This window comes from Polyodon spathula, chromosome 60 (genome assembly GCF_017654505.1).
Source record: "Polyodon spathula isolate WHYD16114869_AA chromosome 60, ASM1765450v1, whole genome shotgun sequence".
In the NCBI taxonomy this organism is placed as follows: domain Eukaryota; kingdom Metazoa; phylum Chordata; class Actinopteri; order Acipenseriformes; family Polyodontidae; genus Polyodon; species Polyodon spathula.
In genome coordinates, this window is record NC_054593.1 from 160156 (window position 1) to 185338 (window position 25183).

Here is a 25183-nt window from a genome sequence, read left to right on the forward strand (position 1 = left end):
TTGCTTTTCTAAAATTGTAAACCTTAGCTTTAGTCTTTACTTTTGGGGATTTGGAGTTTGCCAGTGGTTCTCTGACCTCCTGTTTTAGTTATTCTATCTTCGTTAATTGAAAAGACTAAATCAAGGCATTCCCCCCTCTAGTGGTGCCCTTCACCAATTGTGTTAGGAAGGCAGTCTGTTTTCCCATTTCCACTTTCTATTTCTCCTTCGCGCTTACCGCACCTGTTTTTGCCCATTTTAGTTGGGGAATTGAAATTCAGCCCCATTAGTATGGCTTTCTCCTTTGGCTACACACATTTCTAATGTCTTGTATAACAGCTAATTGTGCTCACCGTCTGAATCTTGCTGTCTATAGCATGCTCCTATTATTTTGCCTTTTGAATTTTTGTCTGTTATTCCGACCCATATTGATTCGGCTTTATTTTCTTTGTCCATGTTTAACACCTGGTCTTCAAGACTGTTTCTTATGTAAAGCGCTACCCCCTCCTCCTCGTCTGTCCTCCCTGTCTTTCCTATACAGTGTAACCCACAAATATTATATTCGTCCCCATCACTCTCAGATAATCAAGTTTCTTCTAGCATTTAGATGAGTACATTTAATGGTTGTCTTACCTGTGTTTTTGTTCTTGTTTTGATGCGTTCTCCCTTCTGTTTTTTTTGTTGATTTTTCCTCCCTTCCTTTCTAGTTTAAATGTTTCCGAACCTGCTCGAGGATCTTTTCTGCAAGTAGACTAGTTCCCTTGTTATTTAAATGCAGGCTGGTGCGGCTCTCCCTCATGTTGCAGGGGGGCGAAACCAGCAGACCTTCTCCTCTGCTGGGAATGAATGGGGACACAGGCATTCTTCCTCTGCTGGTGGAGGTTGAAACTGCAGGCATTCTTCCTCTGCTGGTAGAGGTGGAAAAAGCTTGGGCTTTGGATTCCCGCGGTCCCTCCCGTCTGGGTGTTGGATTCTCATGGTTCCCCCGTCTGGTAGCTGGATTCTCATGGTTCGACCTATCGATTAAGGAGGAAGAGGAAAGTATCACCGGCTTCTTCCTCGTGGTGACATGTAAGTGTGCTCGACAGACTCGCTGTCTTCAGGCGTGGAAAAGTACAGAGCAGTTTCGAAGCAGAAAGGAGAAATTGCATCTTGAATTGCTTTAATCAGAAAACAGAGGACATTGGGGAAACACAGCAGCAGCTCAAAGTCAAACAGCCGCGTGTGTTTTTCTGATAACAAACAAGCTGAAACTCGGAGCAGCTGATTCAAATTCAGCGCCGTTTTGAGACACGGGCGAGGGGAGGAGCCAACAGCACAGCAGAACAACGCAGTTAAACGAGGCAGTCTTCCCAGCGACAGCGAGTGGGAGAAGTACAGGCGTGGAAAAGTACAGAGCAGTTTCGAAGCAGTTTGAAAGCAGGTTGACAGCTGCAGAAGAAACTAAACTTCAAAAAAAAAAACCTCAACATGGTCTTCAAGCCAGTAATCTGTGACACCTGCTTGATGTGGGAAATCCGAGAAAACCCAGCTGAGCTAAACCAAGTGTGCGTAAAGTGTCGCGCGATCCAGGATTTGCATAAACTAGTAAGTATGCTAGAAATGGAGCTGGAAGAAGTGAGACAGCAACAGGATCTTGAGGAACTGGCACACCCACAATTCATGGAAGTCTGCATCACCCCTAACAGACTGAAAGCCACCAGGGAGATAGAAGGTCAGAACAGCTGGGTTCAGGTAGGCAGAAGCAGGGAAAAAAAGAAACTTCGTCAAACACCACCACCAGAAATCAAAACAACCAACAGATTTGAGTCACTTCAGAGTTTTGATGAGCAGAACCAACAACAAGAGAATGAAAAGGAACAACATCCAGGATCCCATTGACAGTGGTGACCAGACAGCAAAAAGAAGGGAGGTCATGATTGTTGAGGACTCCATATTGAGAAACACAGCAAGTTCAATTCGCAGTTTGGACCCCCTTACTACAACAGTGTGCTGCCTTCCGGGAGCCTCGGTCAAGCACATCACTGAGAACGTGGACAGGCTCCTAGAACGAACAGGAGACAACCCGGTAGTAGTCGTCCACATCGGTACAAACAACATTGGAAGAGACAGACCAAAATCCCTGCAAAACAAATTCAGAGAGCTAGGAAGGAAATTAAAAGAGAAAACAAAAACTGTGGTATTTTCTGGTATACTACAGGCACCTTGCAAAGGACCATATGGACAGCTGGAAATAATTAATCAAAACGCATGGCTGAAGACGTGGTGCACACGGGAAGGCTTCATCTATCTTGATCATTGGACCACATTCTACAACGAGGACTATCTGTATAGACGGGATGGACTGCATTTAAATAACAAGGGAACTAGTCTACTCGGAGAAAAGATCCTCGAGCAGGTTCGGAAGCATTTAAACTAGAAAGGAAGGGGGGAGAAATCAACAAAAAAACAGAAGGGAGACCGCATCAAAACAAGAACAACAACTCAGGTAAGACAACCATTAAATGTATTTATCTAAATGCTAGAAGTATCAGAAACAAAATTCTAGAACTTGAAGCTACTGCACTAACAAGTAACTATGATGTGATAGGTGTTACAGAAACTTGGTTATCTGAGAGTGATGGGGACGAATATAATATTTGTGGGTATACACTGTATAGGAAAGACAGGCAGGACAGAAGAGGAGGAGGGGTAGCGCTATACATAAGAAACAGTCTTGAAGCACAGGTGTTAAACCTGGACAAAGAAAACAAAGCCGAATCAATATGGGTCAGAATAACAGACAAAAATTCAAAAGGCATAATAATAGGAGCATGCTATAGACCGCCAGATTCAGACGGTGAGCAAAATAATCTGTTATACAATGACATTAGAAATGCGTGTAGCAAAGGAGAAGCCATACTAATGGGGGATTTCAACTTCCCCCAAATAAAATGGGAAAACCCGGTGGGTAGCGCGAAGGATGAAATAGAAATGGTGGAAATGACAAATGACTGCTTCCTAACACAATTTGTGAAGGCACCCACTAGAGGGGAGGCATGCCTTGATTTAGTCTTTTCAAATAACGAAGATAGAATAACTAAAACAGAGGTCAGAGAACCACTGGCAAACTCAGACCACAACATGGTCTCATTTTGAAGTGTTTTTTAAATCCCCAAAAGTAATGACTAAAGCTAAGGTTTACAATTTTAGAAAAGCAAACTATGAAGGCATGAAACAGAGACTAACAGAAGTATATTGGAGTAAAATAGAGAAAACACCCACAGAAGAAGGATGGTTGTTCTTCAAAAACGTAGTACTAGAGGCGCAAAACAATTACATCCCTAAAGTAGACAAATCTAAATGTAAAACTAAATTGCCAAAATGGTTTAATAGTCGGTAATTAAAAAAATGATTTAATAATATTGTGTGCAGTTCTGGTCACCTCGCTATAAAAAAGATATTGCTGCTCTAGAAAGAGTGCAAAGAAGAGCGACCAGAATTATTCCGGGCTTAAAAGGCATGTCATATGCAGACAGGCTAAAAGAATTGAATCTGTTCAGTCTTGAACAAAGAAGACTACGTGGCGACCTAATTCAAGCATTCAAAATTCTAAAAGGTATTGACAGTGTCGACGCAAGGGACTTTTTCAGCCTGAAAAAAGAAACAAGGACCAGGGGTCACAAATGGAGTTTAGAAAAAGGGGCATTCAGAACAGAAAATAGGAGACACTTTTTTACACAGAGAATTGTGAGGGTCTGGAATCAACTCCCCAGTAATGTTGTTGAAGCTGACACCCTGGGATCCTTCAAGAAGCTGCTTGATGAGATTTTGGGATCAATAAGCTACTAACAACCAAACGAGCAAGATGGGCCGAATGGCCTCCTCTCGTTTGTAAACTTTCTTATGTTGTCTAATATTCAAGATGAGGTCTTACTAGTGCATTGTACAGTTTTAACATTACTTCCCTTGATTTAAATTCAACACTTTTCACAATGTATCCGAGCATCTTGTTGGCCTTTTTTATATCTTCCCCACATTGTCTAGATGAAGACATTTCTGAGTCAACAAAAACTCCTAGGTCTTTTTCATAGATTCCTTCTCCAATTTCAATATCTCCCATATGATATTTATAATGTACATTTTTATTTCCTGCGTGCAGTACCTTACACTTTTCTCTATTAAATGTCATTTGCCATGTGTCTGCCCAGTTCTGAATCTTGTCTAGATCATTTTGAATGACCTTTGCTGCTGCAACAGTGTTTACCACTCCTCCTACTTTTGTGTCGTCTGCAAATTTAACAAGTTTGCTTACTATACCAGAATCTAAATCATTAATGTAGATTAGGAATAGCAGAGGACCTAATACTGATCCCTGTGGTACACCGCTGGTTACCACACTCCATTCTGAGGTTTTTCCTCTAATCAGTACTTTCTGTTTTCTACATGTTAACCACTCCCTAATCCATGTACATGCGTTTCCTTGAATCCCAACTGCGTTCAGTTTGAGAATTAATCTTTTGTGCGGGACTTTGTCAAAAGCTTTCTGGAAATCTAAATAAACCATGTCATATGCTTTGCAATTATCCATTATGGATGTTGCATCCTCAAAAAAAATCAAGCAAGTTAGTTAGGCACGATCTCCCTTTCCTAAAACCATGTTGACTGTCTCCCAGTACCCTGTTACCATAAAGGTAATTTTCCATTTTGGATCTTATTATAGTTTCCATAAGTTTGCATATAATAGAAGTCAGGCTTACTGGTCTGTAGTTACCTGGTTCAGTTTTGTTTCCCTTTTTGTGGATCGGTATTACGTTTGCAATTTTCCAGTCTGTCGGTACCACCCCTGTGTCAAGAGACTGCTGCATGATCTTGGTTAGCGGTTTGTAAATTACTTCTTTCATTTCTTTGAGTACTACTGGGAGGATCTCATCTGGCCCAGGGGATTTGTTTATTTTAAGAGCTCCTAGTCCCTTTAACACTTCTGCCTCAGTTATGCTAAAGTTATTTAAAACTGGATAGGAACTGGATGACATGTGGGGCATGTTGTCAGTATCTTCCTTTGTAAAAACTTGTGAAAAGTAATCATTTAACATATTTGCTATTTTTTTTCTTCATCTACGATTTTGCCATTTGTATCTCTTAAACATTTAATCTCCTCTTTGAATGTTCTCTTGCTGTTGTAATATTGGAAAAACATTTTGGAATTGGTTTTAGCTCCCTTAGCAATGTTCATTTCTATTTCTCTCTTGGCCTTTCTAACTTCCTTTTTGACTTGCATTTGCAGTTCTGTGTACTCTTTCTGTGTACTTTCTTTTTGGTCCTTTTTTAATGCTCTGTAAAGTGCCTTTTTTCGCTGAATATTTTTTTTAATTGATCTATTAAACCATTTTGGCAATTTAGTTTTACATTTAGATTTGTCTACTTTAGGGATATAATTGTTTTGCGCCTCTAGTACTACATTTTTGAAGAACAACCATCCTTCTTCTGTGGGTGTTTTCTCTATTTTACTCCAATCTCTCCAATATTGTGTGCAGTTCTGGTCACCTCGCTATAAAAAAGATATTGCTGCTCTAGAAAGAGTGCAAAGAAGAGCGACCAGAATTATTCCGGGCTTAAAAGGCATGTCATATGCAGACAGGCTAAAAGAATTGAATCTGTTCAGTCTTGAACAAAGAAGACTACGTGGCGACCTAATTCAAGCATTCAAAATTCTAAAAGGTATTGACAGTGTCGACCCAAGGGACTTTTTCAGCCTGAAAAAAGAAACAAGGACCAGGGGTCACAAATGGAGTTTAGAAAAAGGGGCATTCAGAACAGAAAATAGGAGACACTTTTTTACACAGAGAATTGTGAGGGTCTGGAATCAACTCCCCAGTAATGTTGTTGAAGCTGACACCCTGGGATCCTTCAAGAAGCTGCTTGATGAGATTTTGGGATCAATAAGCTACTAACAACCAAACGAGCAAGATGGGCCGAATGGCCTCCTCTCGTTTGTAAACTTTCTTATGTTCTTATGTTCTTATGACAGTTGTCGAACAGATGGTCCTGGTCGCAGAGGGGTCATCCCGGCGAAGGCTTGTTATATTGCTGTGGATGTCTGTCCTTCACCTCTTTATCCTCCTTCCATCCCATTTTATTTATTTATTTTGTAATCCAAAATTCACTTTTTGTTTTTTCCCCGCCACACAAAAACAAAAAACAGCAGTCCTTCTTTTCCCCAAAATACTGCAGTACCGCTCTGGTCTGCATCTAGGAGGCGCTGGTAATAACGGTTCTGACACCACATGTCAAAAAGAAGGCTGCAGTGATTGACGTCAGACCAGAAACAGTAACCAACACAGAAGAGAAATAGAGAGGTGGAGTTTTGGTGAAGCTGAGTGCTTGCTTGTGCTCAGCATTTAATGATTAAACAGACAGAAAATAAAAGCTTTGAAGACAAACAAAACACAGGACATGGCACTTGAGGCCAAAACAAATAGAGAAACAGAACGTACTAACACTAAACAGACAGAAAAACAAGTGGAAGAACAAACATGGTGAGCTAAATTAATCTACTTTACGTTTTTACTTTCTCCTCTCCACACCCGTTCTCCACTCAACAAACACACAACCCCGAGTGAGTGAAAACATGCTGCTTTTATGCATAAGTACTGAGACTCGATTCCTAATCAATCATTCAATTGGAGTCTCGGTACAACTGCACGTGAATTAATAAAGTGCAATTCCCCGTGCTCACATATTATTACATTTTATTTGCACGTGAAGTGCTGTGAAATCCTCGTGCCTAAATACAAATATACATTTTAAACACTTACGCGCATAACCTTTATTATATTCCATGTACCAATGACTATATACCAACATTAACACACAACATACAACACCGAAATACACACAGGGGCGGGGCAACAGCAATGCTTAAAAGAGCATATGATATTAGACAACACGGTTGTCTCACCATCAGAAACCATAGGACCAATATTTCATTTTTCTAAGTCTCGCTTCTGTAATAAATAGAAATCTGTGCTAAGCTAGCAATGAGATACCGAAAATACTTTCCATCTCTTTCATGTAGTGCCCCTCTTTTCTGACTGTTAAGAACTGGCTGCTCTTGCCCTGTCACGCTTCTTTCTCCGATATGTGTCTCCAGGTTAGGCAATTGTTTCTTTACTTCCTCAACTACAATTTAAATAAAAAGTATATGCTTGCAATAAACTATACAGCACAAAATCCACTTGTTTATGTATGCTATCAGTTGATAACACTATGTAACACAATTTTTGTTCCTGGGTAGTAAGTGTTATTTCCTAATTGCTTATGCCTCAAAAGTATAGAAAATGGCTATTATTCCCCACAAACTTTGCTTTTGTGACCAGGACAGGTACATTTCAAAATATCACTATTTCCAATGAGAAAACGGGCGCTTTTGTGTCTTTTCGTTCACATAAAGTCAGAAAAAAACAACATATGAATCCAAATTAACATGTATTTATACTAAAGTAATACAAAAATGACTACAAAAGATTTAGAAGTGAGTAGTTTTCCAAGATTTACGATTATACTGTAAATCACTTTCACAAATCAGCCCCCAAATGTAGTCTCCCATCATGTTCTCGTTATACTGTCCTTGGTAGCGGCATTCAAAGTCCAGTATATCCTGGTGGAAGCACTCGCCTTGCTCCTCCGAGTACGCTGCCATGTTCTCCTTGAATTTATCAAGATGAGCATCAAGGATATGGACTTGGAGGGACATCCTACAGCCCATTGTGCCTTAGTTCTTCACCAGAGTCTCAACCAGCTCCACATAGCCCATCTTGACGGGTGAAGAAGCTGGAAAAAGGCTGGTGACGCTGCCTCTGATCTGCGACTTGCACACTTTCATCCAACAAGTTCCATTGCTTGAGCCTAGACGTCGAAAGCTCGGCATTGGACTTGGTGAGACCAAGATCTCTAATGCATCTGCTGGATGCTTGCAGCCTCTTGATGCCATCTCAGAAAAATGCAGATATGTATCCACTTAGGCAGCTGGAACTAAACTGAACTGGTGGGCTTAAGGCCCCTGTATTTATACTACTATTTATATTACTGGAAAGTTCTAGAAAGTTCTAGAAGTTACTCCAAGTTTACTCAACACTGAATCTATCTGGAATGTTCTGGAAAATAGGTAAATTTCAAAATATCACTGTCCTGGTCACAAAAGCAAAGTCTGTGGGGAATAATAGACATTTTCTATACTTTTGAGGCATAAGCAATTAGGAAATAACACTTACTACCCAGGAAAAAAAAAAAAAAAAAAATTGTTAGACGGTGTTATTGACTGCTTTAATGCAAAAAAAAAAAAAAAAACTAAAAAAACTACTCGCCCCGTAATGCAATTTCGCGCCCACAGGGATTGAACGTTACACTGCAGGGTGTCAATCAATACAGAGCACCAATCAGGAAGGAGAATTGGCTGCACATCCCACCTTTGACAGACGCTGTGATAGGGATAAGCTCCGCCCAGATGAGCGGACGTTGTGACTGTGAGGGAGAAAGAAATAAAACAAGGGAGACTACGCAGATGGGCCCTGGTTTTATGAAGACGATTCAGTGCGTTAAGAAAAAAAAAAAAACACACAATCACGTTTCAACTTAGTATAGCTTCAACAGTAAGAGTTAGAATTACAAACGACGGTTAATTTTATCAAGACTAACATCGTGACTGGCTTAAATGGGAGTGAAGCAAGTCAAGTGAGCTCGCGTAACAGCCTGACTAGGATAATTCCAGTTTCTGGCGCATACTCTAAAGAGGCGTGTGTGTGCTGAAGGCATCGGACTGACGTTTTTCCTGCAACCTGCCTGCATTTTTCTTCTTCGGAAAGCCGCGTCTTCTGTCTGCTCCTATCCACAACATCTACAAAGGAGATTTGTGAGTAGCAAATAAATAAATAAAATAAAGTCCTCCTCGTGACTGGAAAAAGAAAATACCACGAGGTGGGTGAAAGCAATTGGTTAATGTTAACGTGCACCAACGGAAAATAAATAATAAAATGACAGAATGGGCCCCAACGAGTTATGCTAGCTCCATATAGAACAAAAGGAATGCAGTCTACACGAGTCTGCATTGCATTGGACTTGCTTTTGTTTTCTTTCTGAATGATATATGGTATGTAATGTGTTATGTATGTATGTTATTGTTTAATTTAGGGGAATCTGGGGATGTTTTGAAGTGCTTGTAATATCTAAGAACTCTGCCAGATATTTAAGTATTAAATGCAATAGTGCTCTTTGATATTAAGTTGGGTCTATTATTATTCTTTTTCTCATGTACAATCAACTCTGTGTTTCATTGGAATTGTGAGTGTGTTTAGCTGTTTAAATATATCACTGCATATTACTGCTGTAAAAAAGAAAAAAATGGCAGATATTTAAATTTCCTGGGAGATACTAAAGTGGCACATTGGTTTAAAGTGTACAGTATTATCCAGGTGGAGGCACTGCACCATAGTCGTTGATATTCATTCTTGAAGATATCTGCATAAAGAATAGGGCAATACCAGTCAGCTCAACACCAACCACTGGGAACCAGGATCTTCTTGTATGCATACTACTGTAAACCCCAAGTCAATATCAGCTACTCAGACAAGTAAATAAGTTCTAAATATTGCTTGTTTTGCTCTGGTAGCTCAGAGTGACCAGAGTCAGGTCACACAGAGATTTAAAAAACGCAGATTTATAACAAATATCATACAAATAAACAATTAGTAAAGTTTAGCAAGTAAACTCTTAATAAAAATAGTTTCTATGCTTTACAGAGCTGCTACAACAGCATTGAAATCAACAGAGAAGAGAGACTAACATAAAGGTATAGAGGGATCGCCCACTCCAAGATTTGACCTACAACAACATGGTGACCACACAAAACATGAAGAAAACACATAAATCTGTGAGGGAGCACAAATGACGTGTAAATTTACATATAATTGTGCAACCCCACAGCACAATTAACACATAATAACACAAATAACACTGTTAAAACACAACTATTTGCAGTCAGTCCTGCAATGAATTCTGGGATTCCAGTTGTAATGCAATAGATGAAATATCTACGGTATTTAACCGTCAACGCTATGCGTGTTTTTTTTTTTTTTTTAAAGAAATATGGTCTGTTAAATATCTGTTTTTATTTTTTAATGTAAAATAAGATGTTTTTTTAAGGGAATATTCTGTAAAAATAAACATCTTGTTTGTAAGGTAAATTGTCATTTTATAAGAGAAGGCAATTTAACCTCTGTGTTTACTATAATTTTACCGTTGAATTTACGGACATTTCAAATGGACGCGTGCACGTGTGGCGTCAACCTAATGAGCTCTTTAGCCCTGAGTTCTTGGTTCCCACAGCGAAGGGTTCAGGTGGTTCTGTGATGTTGTGGGGCGCATTTTCCTGGCATGGTTTGGGTGCACTCATTCCCTTAGAAGGCAAGGTCGATGCTAATCGCTTCTTAGTGGTACTGAATGATCATCTTCACCCCACGTTGCAGCATTTTTTTTCCTGCCGATGGGCCCTATGTTTTGTGCCCTATATATATATATATATATATGTGTGTGTGTGTGTGTGTGTGACCGGGTGGTTAAAACAAGTTTTTTTTTTTATATATCGGCCAAATGCAGGAGTATCCCTTTAAGGCACCGAGTTATAAGAGGGAGTGCATCAGAACAGTTTCAGCAGAGCGCGAATATCTCTGGATGGAGAAAGAGCTGTGTTAAAGCACGGTTTGCGAAAATTTTCTGGGAAACCTGAAAAGAGAAATAGCGGGGGTGTATACTTTCATGTAATAAAGGTATGATTTCGCTATTGTTGATTTAGTCAAATGTGTGTATAGAACATGTTAAATTTGACTATTTGACAAGAGATGATGTAACACGTGAGATGGAGATGGCGGGCCCTGAGTGATACTGTGTATCTGTTTCTTACAGAGGCCGCCACCACCCTCTTGCTCTGTAAAAGATTGTTCACCTGTCTTTAAAACAAAACCCTACTTCTGTCTTTACCTGCTCTATTCATTTGTACCCTTCCCTTGTGTTACCTCTCTCTCAAATCCTTCTTTCTTACTAATTTTGGTGAATAAACCGAGACCCTGAAAAGAACCCCATAACCTGTGTGAGTGTGTTCAAAGAATGAGAACAAAACACGACGACCCTGGGAGGAGGGGGGGTTTACATTATTTGTATATATATATATATACACACACACACACACACACACCAGTACTTTGCAAAAGTTTTAGGCAGGTGTGAAAAAATGCTGTAAAGTAAGAATGCTTTCAAAAATAGACATGTTAATAGATTATATTAATTAACAAAATGCAAAGTGAGTGAACAGAAGAAAAATCTATATCAAATCAATATTTGGTGTGACCACCCTTTGCCTTCAAAACAGCATCAATTCTTCTAGGTACACTTGCACACATGTTTTGAAGGAACTCGGCAGGTAGGTTGGCCCAAACATCTTGGAGAACTAACCACAGTTCTTCTGTGGATTTAGGCAGCCTCAGTTGCTTCTCTCTCTTCATGTAATCCCAGTCAGACTTGATGATGTTGAGATCAGGGCTCTGTGGGGGCCATACCATCACTTCCAGGACTCCTTGTTCTTCTTTACGCTGAAGATAGTTCGTAATGACTTTCGCTGTATGTTTGGAGTCGTTGTCATGCTGCAGAATAAATTTGGGGCCAATCAGATGCCTCCCTGATGGTATTGCATGATGGATAAGTATCTGCCTGTACTTCAGGCATTGAGGAGACCATTAATTCCTACCAAATCCCCAACTCCATTTGCAGAAATGCAGCCCCAAACTTGCAAGGAACCTCCACCATGCTTCACTGTTGCCTGCAGACACTCGTTCGTGTACCGCTCTCCAGCCCTTTAGCAAACAAACTGCCTTCTGCTACAGCCAAATATTTCAAATTTTGACTCATCAGTCCAGAGCACCTGCTGCCATTTTTCTGCACCCCAGTTCCTGTGTTTTCGTGCACAGTTGAGTCGCTTGGCCTTGTTTCCATGTCGGAGGTATGGCTTTTTGGCTGAAAGTCTTCCATGAAGGCCACTTCTGACCAGACTTCTCCGGACAGTAGATGGGTGGACCAGGGCCTCGCTGTTTTCTGCCCATTCTGAGCCGATTGCGGTGCTGGACATCTTCCGATTGCAAAGAGAAGTAAGCATGATGCGTCTTTCATCTGCTGCAGTAAGTTTCCTTGGCCGACCACTGCGTCTACGGTCCTCAACGTTGCCTGTTTCTTTGTGCTTCTTCAAAAGAGCGTGGACAACACATCTGACAACCCCTGTCTGCCTTGAAATTTCTGCCTGGGAGAGACCTTGCTGAAGTAGCACAACTACCTTGTGTCTTGTTGCTGTGCTCAGTCTTGCCCTGGTGTATGACTTTTGACAGTAAACTCTCTTCAGCAACCTCACCTTGTTAGCCGAGTTTGGCTGTTCCTCACCCAGTTTTATTCCTCCTACACAGCTGTTTCTGTTTCAGTTAATGGTTGCCTTCCAACCTACATATTGAATTGATGATCATTAGCACCTGGTTGGTATAATTGTTTAATCATACACCTGACTATGTGCCTACAAAATCCCTGACTTTGTGCAAGTGCAGCTAGAAGAATTGATGCTGTTTTGAAGGCAAAGGGTGGTCACAACAAATATGGATTTGATATAGATTTTTCTTCTGTTCACTCACTTTGCATTTTGTTAATTGATAAATATAATCTATTAACATGTGTATTTTTGAAAGCATTCTAGCAGAGTGCACAGCACTGTCACACAGATATAATACACTGTAGATCTAACAGGATGCACAGTGCTGTCAGACACAGCAGGCAAGCACAACTGGATTATATAGACACCATGGTGGGTTCCTGCTGTAGTGTTATATAGTGTGGTCCTGTGTGTAGGACAATGGATCAAAGCTCTGCCCAGCACACTATCACTTTATATAGACACCATGTTGGCGTGTGGTCTTGCAAGCATATGTAGAGAACTGCTTATTCAATTGTGATGAAACCTGGTCATGACATTCTTCATGTGAATTTCATTATGCTTGCTTCAATGTTGCCCAATCAGTCAGACATTTTACATGAACCAAAAGTGTGTACTGCATTTTAGGTTTTTGTCTTGGTTATCCATAAATAGAAGCAGTCAATTTCTACCCCATAATATTATACCATAGGTTATAAAACACACCCTGAAGACAGCAACACACAAATTAAAGTCTCTCATATGCTTTCAAAAACAAACCTGTGAATAAAACAAGCAATACAAAACTTCCAAGTAGCATAAATGAAGCACTGCCTGTCAGCCGTTTGAATACCGAGTGAGGCTCTGACGTGCGTTACTCAGTGAGCTGCATTTGCAAAGCCCAATTGGAGAAGCAGTGCCTCGATACCCGTCCTCTGAGACGAGTGTAATGACATCATGCCCAGTCTGTTCCTGCCCTTGGCTGTGGTAACACAGCCTCATCTTGGCTGTTATTACCTAGTGAGTAAACAGACCATTATAAACCACCTCCCCATTGGAACGCAGCAGCTACACTGACAATGCAGCTGAGTGTAGGTATCACACTCTGTATCAATGAAAGCATTGAAAAAGTTTCAATCACAGCAGCTTCTGGAGGAACAGATTCAAGTGCATGCCTACCAGTTAAGATTTAACACCCTTAATTGTTTCTAAGGGAGCTTTCAAACCTAGTGAAATTCAGCTCCTTTTACACCAGCCAAATTCAAGGGAATTTGAGTTTCTTTGAAAGTCTCATCATTCAGCCAAGGATCATGCTATATTAACATACCTAAAATAATATCGATCCAGTGCAAGTTAAGGATCTGTAACAGCACAAGGAAATACACTTGCAGAACAGGATGCAATAAATGCAATTCTATGGTAGAGCGTGTTCACGCTCCAAGATATCTGGATTAAACACTGGAGGGACCCTCAAGTACTCCCACCTCACCTTGTGAAAAGGCTTAACAGACCACTCAGGCTTACTGCTCAACAAGGTTCAAGCTTTACATTTTAGTAGTGAGCAGAGGGCCTCATGGTGTAATAGATTGAGAGTTATTGAATAGGACATTCAAATGTTAGACTGGAGGCATAACCAAGACAGTCTAGCAGTCCAACCCACCCTTACCAGGTTACCTTTCAGGCATTACTAAACAAAGCCATGCAAGACAGACAGTTCACATTAAGTCTTTATTAAAACTAGAAGCTCAACATCTCATAGCTTTAACAGCAAAAACTACAACAGCAAGTAAAAGGACTCCAACTGCAACTCCCAAGACTGGAATAGAGGGGGCCAGAGGTGTGTTCTCTGAAAAGAAATGCAAGAGAAGCATTAGGACCCTGAGGGAGCCACACAGGAGTAGATGCAACTGTGTTGGGTAGATACAGCACAGAGCTAGCCCCACTACAAGGGTTGTGGAAAAGCAAGGCTATTGGTCAGCAGGGTAAGGATTCGATTCTGTAGAGTGCCTGGGACGAGCATCAGTTTAGAACAGGAGGAGTTTGGAAACTGCAGTCCCTGCAGCTGCCATATTGGCTCCAAGGTTTCTTTTAGGGGAATCCATGAAGCTTGCCATGCAAGAACCACAATACCTACCCAACCTTCCCCATCACCACAGAAAGGAACTCCATGATGGGACAGGCAGGGCACTAGTGTCTTAATGCTGAACTCACCTGCTGCTTTGACACGGTCAACACCCCCCTCTGGTACAATTTGAACCGGTCCAGCAGAAATGTAGCCTTTGACAGAGTCTGCCAGCTCAGTGCTGCGGGCTGGAAAACAAACCCCAAAGTGTTAGAGCCAAGGAGCAATTCAGAGTTTATATAGAAGCTATCATGTGCATCCTATCAGCACTGCAGGAGAGGCCAGATACACCCTGCCTACCCGATCTCTTCTCTCCAGCGACGCAGGTTTTATTGCAGGCACCCTCCTTCTCAGAATCACAAACCACAGCTAGACAATGCAAATACACCTGCAAAACATGAAGGGCAGCTAGACAGTTGACGTACCCTGGTTCAGTAAAATACACAACCCCTTCAGCCAGCCTAACACCGAGCACAACTACCCACTTCTGGTCCTGGAGGTACTCCACTCCAGTTTAATAGGGAGTGGCTTTAGGGTCTGGACTGGGGTTTAAACTAGTAGGAATATGGTTCCCCATACCTAGAGTAGAGAGACCTGCCTGAGGCAGGAGGATGCCAATACAGAGCAAAAGGCTCAGGTTGAGCTCACAGAATGCTACCAACCTGTTTCCAGAGGGCTTGGTCTTCAGCAGGCCGAGCCTGGACCTCAAGCCTCTTCAGGTGGTGGGGGCTCTTGGTGAGAGCGCTGGCGGACACTGGGTGGAACCGGGTCTTGTAGGAGTCTCCACTGGCCAGGCAGCTGCAGAAAAAAAAGAGGAGACATTGGTGGGAACAACACTGGGTGTCAAGGCATGGAGCTTGAACACTGAAGCACAGGTACTCATTTTATAAAGTCATGCATCATAGCAGGAGAGTTAAAAAGGCTAGGAAGCTTTCTGAAGTTTGAGACACATGCAGTTCCCACCAGATTTCAATTGCCATGGGTGTGTACCATATGGCCGATTAATCCAGATCAAGTCAAACTCATGAAACCAAGAGCCTTTGATACTGAAAAGGTGGCCCCAGGCAGAGATGCCTTTCAATCAGGATAAGGAATTCTGTACATTTAGGCACAAGCTATGCTGCCATGATATTCCTTCTGGTCTACAGTAATGTACCAGTCAACCCACTTCCTCCTTAGCTCCCCCACCTGTCAGTGACCAGGTCCCATTGAGGGCTGGCATCCAGTTCAGGGCTCTCAGTGGCCCAGCAGTCCTGCAGAATGAGCTGGTCGGCCAGGTTCTGGGGGTGCAGGAGCTCAACCTCTAGGAACAGTGGCTCCAGCATAGACTGGGACACAGGGAACGCAGAGTAGAACTGGGAGTAGGACACATCTGGAGGGAAGAAGACAGGTTGAGGGGCCTCCCATCACTGCCATGGTTGTAAAGCTCTTTGCATGTAGACCAACCATTCCTGCTGGGTTAGGGACAACTATGGTTTGGGCAGAGTGGGACTCTGCAATTGCAAGCTTTGTACTATTAAAGCCACAGACGTAGCTATACTGTACCGGGACAACTAAGCAAGGTGGTCTGCCAACCCAGCTGTCATATAGATTACTCCGTTCTGGTAAAGAAAGCTTTTATTGGAAAGGGAAGAGAAAGCAAAAGCATACCATTAAACAATAGTTTCTGCATGTGCAATTTTAGTATCTGGTTACCATTAACAGCCAAGCTTAAGCCTTGCATGCAACAGAGACTCATGGGAGTTTAGAATGAAGACTACAGAACACAAATCTGGCCAGGGGAGTTGCAGTTCACCAATACCGACCTCTTGCTATACGGGCCTTCAGATTCAGGACATCTCTCAATGGCCTGCTGCCTGTGAAACACACAGAATTGGCGTCAGTAGCAGGTTGATACTGCAGGGCAGGAGAAAGAGCTGACCAATAGCATGCCAGGACTGGGCAAGCTAACCCAGGCACTAGAAAAGCCATACCTCTATCCCCTTGGCTGTAAGGATGGAACTGCAGGGATCCTAACCCTTTGACAGAGTAGGGGGCAGGGGCAGCCTTCCTTTCAGCTACCAGCTCCAACGTGTCATTGAGGGGGTAGCGGCAACGAACGGTCAGCCTAGGAGAAAGTGGTACCAGAGCCACTGATTCTGTGCAGTATTTGATAAGACAGTCAATGTCTTTAAATGCAGTGGAGTAGAGTTATGTACACAATTTATCATTTAAATAGTTCATGCAGAGTGACGCCTTACAGCAAGTGAACTACTGGCAATAGAAGGCCGTTTTGAAAGTGGTATTGTACAGCTTGCCCCAAGTTGGCAGCTACTGTCAGTACACCTCAGTTCTGTGCTCTAGCCCTCAAAAAGGGGGAAGAGGGAGGATTTCTAGTTGTTCCCTTCATGCATGTAGCAGTGCCCATGCTCAAGGTAGGATTGCTGTACTGGTCGCTTGCCTACAGTGGAGGGACGCCTCATGCTCACCTGTATTCAGAGTCCCTGGTGATGACTGGAGCATTGGGTGGGAACAGTGCTCTGGTATACACCACCTCATTCTCATAGATCAGGTAGTTGCCCACAATCTGAAGACACAGGAGCCAGAACAGCATGCCGTTAATACAAAGCAGCCCTCCCTCCACAATACTAGAAACAGCCAAACGCCCCCCACCCTGCAAATCTAAACACTGATAAACAGGAGCCACCACATTGGAAGGAATCTTGCAGTAGTGTTTTCTAGGGCACAGATGCCAGGCTAGTTACAGATATGATCAAACAGCACTTGTAGGGATGCTTATATTGGCCCAGGCTTTGCTTTTAGTACGGTGTAGGAGGGACTATTGCATTGATCTACAGCACCTGGCTCCTAGTCCCACAGGTGTTCACACTGAAGGTGAAGAGAGCCCTGGTCGAGTCAGACTCTTTGGGTTTGCAGGTCTTGTCCAGCAGGGTTGTCTTACTGGGTTCCACTACTGGTATGGGCTCCATAGTCACAGCCACCACTGTCATCACACCACCAGGCATGCACACTGAACAGAGTGGAATTAAAACAAAGCATTCAAGTGAGAACTTGCTGCACGAGCCAGTTGGAGATTTCCACACCAATCCTGCACCAAGGGGCCTCGAGGCTAAAAGAGCAGTCTATTGCAAGATGTGGCCAGGCCTTGGATCTGGATAGCAACAGGTTTAATAGCAGTCCAGAGGGGAACTGGCATCAGCTAGAACATGGTCTGCACACCATTGAGAAGTTGGGCAAACTACACTGAAACTGCAAGCAAAATGATCACTGAAATATTCTCTGCAGCTAAAGTGTTAGGAGGTAGCTTCTAGTCACAGGTATGCAAGAAAGGAGGTGCAGTGCACCAAGACAAAAAGTCAAGCCCACATTGTGGAGCGTCTTACCCAGCAGCTGCTTGGTAGCAAATTGACAGCGCTGTACCAATGACAGCACTGCCTCTAGTGTCCCAACAATCCTGAAGGTCAGTTCTACACGAACAAAGAGGCCTCGGAGAGAGATATCCTGGAAAGAGGAGACAAGGGACACACTGAGGCAAAGACCTAGAGCTCATTATGGGTTGAACTGGGCACCAAGTAGTGGAAAAACCTTGCGCTCTCCCAGGTGGTAGCACCATATCCAACCAAAAGCAAGCCTAGTCATGCTGCGACAAGCTTCCAATTCAACAACGTCTCCATTTGCTCAATTAGGCACTAGCATCTCTACCCCTAAAGAGAGAGGTCTTGACCCAGGATTAGACTAATGCTGCAACACCCAGCTCAGCCACGAGCAGTCTTTGCTAGGGAGGATTTTAGTGTCTCCCCAGATGCTCACCTCATAGATGCAGCCAACACTGAAGAGCGGCACCTCTACAATAAACTTGGTCTGGTTGGTAACTATGTAGCCTCGGCGAGCAGCCAGCTCTGAGGTTAGCTGGTGCTTCCCAACGTACATGACCCAGAGGTAGTCCATGTTCCCGCGGCTCACATCAAATACTAGGCTGTTCTCAGTACAAAAGCCATTGACATCAGGAAGTACTGGGGAGGAAGTGGAAAGCATTAAGGAGATGCCAAAGAAATGCACCACACCTTCAGATGCCAACAGTCCAATCTTTAGCCATGTGCTGGCAGTCACCTTCCCTGGGTATCAGTGCATGAAGACAATTGCTCTCAAGGTAAATTGCCAGTAGGGGTGCATATTAGGTGCATGCAGAAAATGATCCCAGGACAAGGGTGCTAGCTTGCAGTAGACAGTTTATGGAGGGTTACAAATGCTTGTAAAACTAGCTTGTTGAAAGCACGTACAGGCCATCATCCAGGGAATTGGTATCCCCCTCATGGGCATGCAAATAGTTCAGTGATCCTTTGGTTGGGAGGCTTGTGCAGGTCTAGGCAGTCACCCCAGTGTTCAGAGACACTTCTGCCCCAATACTCACCCACATCCTTAACCTGACACACGATGGTTGCCGGGAAGAAATAAGGCTCGTTCTCAGGAACGATGTTCAAGGTGTAGTTAATATTCAAGGTGAACTCCCGGACCCCAGCGCCAATGTACTGCCAGAGAAGAGCAATAGTAAGCAGCTGTACTGGGTGTTCATGCACTACTCTAGAATTAGAGCTCCACAGAATATCTGGGGCCACATGGGTAATAGCCATTACTAGAAAGACAGTATGGCATGGGCTATGGTGCAAGAGTAAAGCCTATGAAATAAAGACAAATAATGTTTCAGCTAGCACCCTGTGCAGTGTATGTGTTGGCATGGAGGATACAGGTATCGTGACAGCCATCCTTAAGGTCACCCAGCTCAGGGCCCAAAGCTTTGGTTTCTATGGGATGTACAGGCATGCTTTCATCCCCACCTTCTGTGGGATGAGTGGGTGGGTGAAGGGGACCTTCAGGACAATAGACTTGGTGCCATTGGGGTGCTGGACCTCAGTGACCACAATGCCTTGGTTGATGGCCTCAGGAAGGGTCAGAGGAACCCCATTGATAGTCAGGTTCTTCAGCTCAACGTCAGGGTTGAAGACGCCAAGGGTCACTGTGAAGACCTTTTCTTCTGGAATGGTATCTAGGAAAGGAGGCATGAAGGTGTTAGCATTGCACATTTTAGCCAGGTCTAGTGTTTAATATCCATGACACCCCTCCCAAGAGGCGCATCGGTTTTAGGCTGCATTATTAAAAAGGCACCCAAATCAGGGCTATGAAGGTCCATGCTGGTACTCACTGTTGATGACAAAGGGGGTTTCAGCAATAAAGGGGGTGCGGACTGGCTTGAAGGAGCGGTGCTGGGTCACTTCCCACTGGTCATCTGCCCACTGGTGCTCAAGGTACAGGTCAATGGCATACATGCGGTTGTACTGGTTATTTAGGACATGACTCTACAGAGACAGAAAGGCGTGATCACTAGGGGACAGCCAGGGTTCAACTGAAGTATTCAGGTTAGGGAAGTTTGCCAATACAGTATGCACGTTACAGCTCCCCACGTGTGCATGAATATTCGTATTGACCCCGGGTCAGCTAAAATATCCTGCTACATGCCAAATGACCAAGAGGCATGTGTAGGCAACTGTCAAAGCTGCTGATCTAGAGAAGCACCAAGGACAGTCCATCTAGGCATAAATGGAGTCAGACCTGGTCACCTGCATGAAGTCAGAAACCAATTCTGTGCTTCCAGCAGCAGTTCTGTTACATCTGCATGCCAAGCAGAAATTCTGTTTGTAGCAGACTGCAAGACAAACTACAGAGTGGACACAACATCTATCATGAACCTGTCTGCTTGTCAGTTAGGCAACTCTAGCCAGCCCCTCCCCCATGTAAAACTCTAGGTTACCTTCAGGTAGCCACCCTCTGCACCATAAGGAATGGAGATTCCTACAAAGGTCTCATTGACATTAAGGTTATAGTTCCTTCTTTGGATAGTGGCGAGGTCGAGCAGCTTCCCATCCACGCCCATGGAGATATCCTTGTCCTGGAACTGGTCAATATGCAGGACCAGTGGAGAGAGCACTCTGGGGGAAACCCAGGCCAAGTTCATCCCATCAAAAGTGCCATTATCTAGGAGTAGCAAGGAATCCGTTACTACATCAAATTGATATCCATTAGGGGTGCCTGTACAACAGGCAGCAATCAACACTGCAGACATTGCTCCACCCATCCAAAATTGGCTGGTAAGATTCTGTGGTGTCCAAGCATGCACACATGTTACTTCCAAGTCAAGTTTCAAAGAATAAAAAGATGGCTGCAGTAGTTCCCATGGCCATTGCTAAGATTGGCAAGCTTTAGATGATCTTACTCTTGGTACAGGCAGCAGAAGTGTCCACCAACAGCACCATCCACCTCTGCTTGTAGAAGACAGTTGCTCGGATTGCTTCCACTTGGATTCCATTAACCTAGAAGAACAAGGAAGACACTGGGAACTCAGGCACAGAATGAGAAAAGGGGGGACCCAAGTCTACGTGAACGCTAATGGAGCAAGAATACAGAACTTGTGCCCAAGTGGCAACTGTCTGGACATCTACCTATATAAACTGCTACTAAAACATGCAACTGGATATTTTCAGAGAGACAATGAGAAGTCCCAACACACCTCAAACCAGGACTACATTCCCATTGGTTTCAGGTCAGTATGAGATGTCAGAGTGCAGTTTTTGTAGCGGTCTCACCATTAGCAGCTCAGATTCAGGCATGTTAAATGGGGAGCGGAAGAGGATCCTAGTGGAGGTGGAGTTGATGCTGTAGCCCAGAGACTGGGCCAGGGAGGCATCCATGGAATTTGCTGGCTGGCCAGTCTTGTGGAACACAACCTTCCAAACTGACATTAATGCTTCCAGGGCCTGGAACACAGGGGAAGCCAATTAGAATTGAGGCGCTAGTCTGGTTTCAGAAGACACCAAAACACAGCAGCTTTACTTACTGCAGGGACAGCAGCTGGCCAGTCTTCAGTATCCAGTCCTTCCTGGGCAATCTCTGGTACATTTCTCCTGACAGATATCTAAGAGGACAGCATGTTCTAAAGGTTAGCTGAAGGCAGAGAAGCCGTACAGCCCTGTAGTTCTGCAGACCATCCCTGGGCTAAACCTAATGAATCTCAACTTCTACCTTCAGCAGAAGGGGATAATGCTGCACAGTCATTTAGGTTCATACCTTCAAAAATAGTTTCAAAAGATGATTTTAATGCCAGTCACTCTTGACAAGAGCAAGAACTACTCAGGATTAACCCTGTTTGAAGTCTCGAGATCTGAAGCACAAAGCCATACAGTGTGTGCAAAACATACTCTGCAGTAGCAAATTCTACCTCCATACCCAAAGTACACAGCTATACAGCAACAAACCCAGCTATTGTCATCACTAGCAACCCTATTAGTCAATGCATTGTGGGTGCATTTTAACAGCCATGTAAAGCTACCTAGGATAATGGATCAAAGATAAAGGCATTACAGCATTTGGGGCAACAAAATATCTAGCTAGTAGGGCCACAGCTCAAATCCAGGCCTGGAGAACGGTCTTGCCTCCATGTAGTTCTCCTCACAGACGATTTCGCGGGGGTTCCACGGCTTGGTCGTACTGCAGCTCATAGAGAACGGGTAGTAGGTCTCTCTGCCGAACTGGTCGATGCGAGCCAAGCGGAACATCAAGCTAAACTCTGCGTCATTCTGAGAAAAGAAGCCGGTCTGAGCTTAGCAGGAGACACTTCTGATTGTAAGAACGGGGGCTTGCGACGAGCGTCACCGCACAGGACTCACCTTGCTGGAGACGTGACATGCAAGGAAAGAAGCGCGGAATATCAGATCACCGAGGATATTAAAGCTGTAGGTAAACCCACAGGACGCTGCGTATCTGTCATCCAGAGAGTGAATGCCGTCGTTAGCTTGAGGGAAAGAGAAAAGTAGTTTTATATCATGCAAATAAATACAGCTTACTTCCACTGAACCGCGCTCAGATATTCCTTACCAAGGATGTCAAAGCGGAAGTTTCCTCCAACTAAGAAGCTTCTTTCAGTCTTCATCCAGAAGTGTCGGTCCCGACACTCATTAACAAAGGTTCCTGCGAGCGAAAGGCTGTGTCACTGAATAGATAACTAGCTTTATTATTCACAATACTAACATAGGCAAACGAGAGCAGTTTCTACAAGGTACTTTTACTGCCGAGCGCAGCGCTCTGCATAATACGGGCAGGTACAGCGCGCTTTGGAGAAGCGAGGCCATGCATCGACAGCTTCAGTCAAGCCGAAATCTTCCCATTTAAAAAACAAAATTACGAAGCGCTAGACACCTAAACTGCAATTAGTAAAATGAACGCCACTTACCTGGCGGCGCTTGAGCCATCACATCCAAAGGCAGCAGTACACACATCAACGCAACTCTGAAAAACAGCGAATAAAATGGTTACACGTGGACACCTTCTGTATCCTGCACTAACGCGGCTCCACTCACGAGTTTATCACAGCAACTTCTTTCAAGACAGCGACATTGAAACAGAAGCCAGACACATCTGAAACCACATCTGAATTTAAACATAGCAAAAACGCATATCTAGCAAATGTTTAAAGTATTTCACCAAGAAAAAAAAAAAAAAACACACTTTCTTCTTTAAAACACATCGACTTACCCTAAAAGGAGTTTAAAATCCATGCGACCCATCCTTCGCAAACAAACCACACGCTGCGTTTCAGCGCTTCACAGTATAGAAAGAACCCGATACTCGCTTGTCAGAGTCGGGATGTTTCCAGGTATATAAAGCCGCCTGAATCAGCGTGCGCCCGATCGGGACGGGAGCACCTGGGCTTAATAATCAGTTTATTGTAATTATCTTAATTGCTGACAGACAGGAGCGGGTTCCTCATTCGCACGCGCCCGAGGCAGTGCTGTTGAAAGTTAGGCAAATGTTTAGAGAGAGTTTTGGTCCCAACAACGGTATTTCATAATCTAAATACACATGATAAAGTCCACACCTAATAATACTGTAGAGCTAAATGAAGTGAAACAGACTGTACAATAAACACAGTTATAGGACTCACTGTGTCTGACACATGTTTGTAGTCTTCACTGGCAGGCTATTGTAGAAGTCTTATCATTTGTACAGTTGTGTGTTAATTGAGTCTGGGTAACTGCACAGGAAACGGCGTCATCTCGAAACCAAATCATCTTTTGGGCACCCCTTTAATTTGCTGTTTTACTCGATTGCCGTGTTTTGAAAAGTCTACAAGCAATTGTCGCTAAAATGTAGTGGAATAACAGTGTATGTGCACACAGCAAGGTATACTAACGCTGTGTTACACTTTGATTACAGTGAGTTCCATTACATGAGAATAGATGTTGAACTTCATGCTGATTTGAACTCGGCTCACGCCAAGATAAGCACCAGCTAAGACGTCGCTTTGCGTAAACTAATGTGGTCCATCTGCATCTCTATCCATTTGCGTTGTTTTCCATCTGATGATGTAGATATCCTTCTGTCTGGTGTTGATGGCTGAAGTGTAATGCTGGCTCCACGGATCCGCTCATTTTGCCTCCCCAGCGCATCAGCACACACAACGGCTGCGATGCTGGCTCCGGGGATCAACCCAGCGCGGTCTCCCCAGCGCATCAGCATGATGTGTATATGTAACACAATCAAAACTTACAGACAGAGTGAAGTTAATAGGAGGATTCATTTTATAAAATTTACGAGTTTTTTTTTTTTTTATTATTGTAAAAAAAAAAAAAAAAAAAAAACCTGTTGTTTTTGCAGTAAAAAAAACCTGACAGCTGGGTCGCCAGTAAAACACCGAATAAAAAATAGTAAAATACTTCCTGTTTTTAAATACATCAGGGTATTTTTCATTTTTTAGAGATTTAAAAAAACGCAGATTTAGCACCATACAAACAATTAGTAAAGTTTAGCAAATACACTCTTAATAAAAATAGTTTCTATTGCCGCTAGTGACGCTGAATCAGCTAAGCTGGTCAGTAAAACATTGAATCCTTTTGTATGGAGGATCTCAGCAGCTAAGGCTCATGGTTCATCAACTGATTCAGATTCAGTTGTATTGTGTCTGCCAACTGATGATGTGAGGCAGAACAGTAATTGGATACCAGAAAATATGAATAACAGTGAGTTTTGGCCTTCTTCAGTATTCTGGATGGAAGGCATACCTGTCAAAGTGACCTTATGTGAGCAGAAAGAAATGTATAGTAACAATGTGTACAGATCCAGAACTATTGTACATGGTGCAGAAGTAACCCTGACACATAAATTAAAACATAATCCTCTTGTTAACTGTGCATGTAACGTGTGCCAAAGCAAGTCATCAGTGACTGGGCCCAGACTTTGTCCGGCCTGCAGTCATTTGGCTAAACAATATAGAATCTTGTTTGAATGCAATGATTCTACAGGAGTTTCTTTCTCTCATTTAAATGTAAACCCAAAAGATATTAAGAGGATCGAATGCATGAGTTGTGAAGGAGGTCACTTAGTGAAATGGGCACATCTAGGTAAATTGGAATGTGTAGAAGGTGTCCCAGTTTAACGTGTCCAAGTATCTTGTAGGTACGAGGTGAGGAAAATGGCGTCTCACACCTATGTTGCTAAACTTTGGATAAAGAGACCTGTGATGGTTGTTTCGGAACCAACCAGAGCTGAACCCGGCA

At 43.2% G+C, this 25183-nt stretch overlaps 2 protein-coding genes across 2 annotated transcripts in view; one reads left to right on the forward strand and one right to left on the reverse strand.

Annotated features, from left to right (window-relative positions):
• Nucleotides 1-1006, forward strand: part of LOC121307884 (GTPase IMAP family member 8-like) — a 43934-nt gene extending 42928 nt beyond the window's left edge. Inside the window, exon 4 of the mRNA XM_041240200.1 lies at nucleotides 976-1006. Coding sequence (XP_041096134.1) covers nucleotides 976-1006 — 31 coding nt within the window. The remainder of the gene's footprint in view (nucleotides 1-975) is intronic.
• Nucleotides 1007-14327: 13321 nt separating this feature from the next.
• Nucleotides 14328-23194, reverse strand: LOC121307885. Its single transcript, XM_041240201.1, has 23 exons — nucleotides 23163-23194; nucleotides 22861-22916; nucleotides 22506-22598; nucleotides 22298-22422; nucleotides 22064-22207; nucleotides 21469-21546; nucleotides 21218-21388; nucleotides 20848-20944; nucleotides 20386-20609; nucleotides 19780-19933; nucleotides 19415-19623; nucleotides 18991-19108; nucleotides 18390-18592; nucleotides 17963-18080; nucleotides 17420-17589; nucleotides 17048-17145; nucleotides 16553-16686; nucleotides 16385-16435; nucleotides 15768-15951; nucleotides 15242-15377; nucleotides 14880-14967; nucleotides 14669-14767; nucleotides 14328-14335 (listed from the first exon to the last, which is right to left on the reverse strand). The coding sequence occupies exons 1-23, from the start codon at nucleotides 23192-23194 to the stop codon at nucleotides 14328-14330; spliced, it is 2790 nt and encodes a 929-aa protein (XP_041096135.1).
• Nucleotides 23195-25183: the final 1989 nt, after the last annotated feature.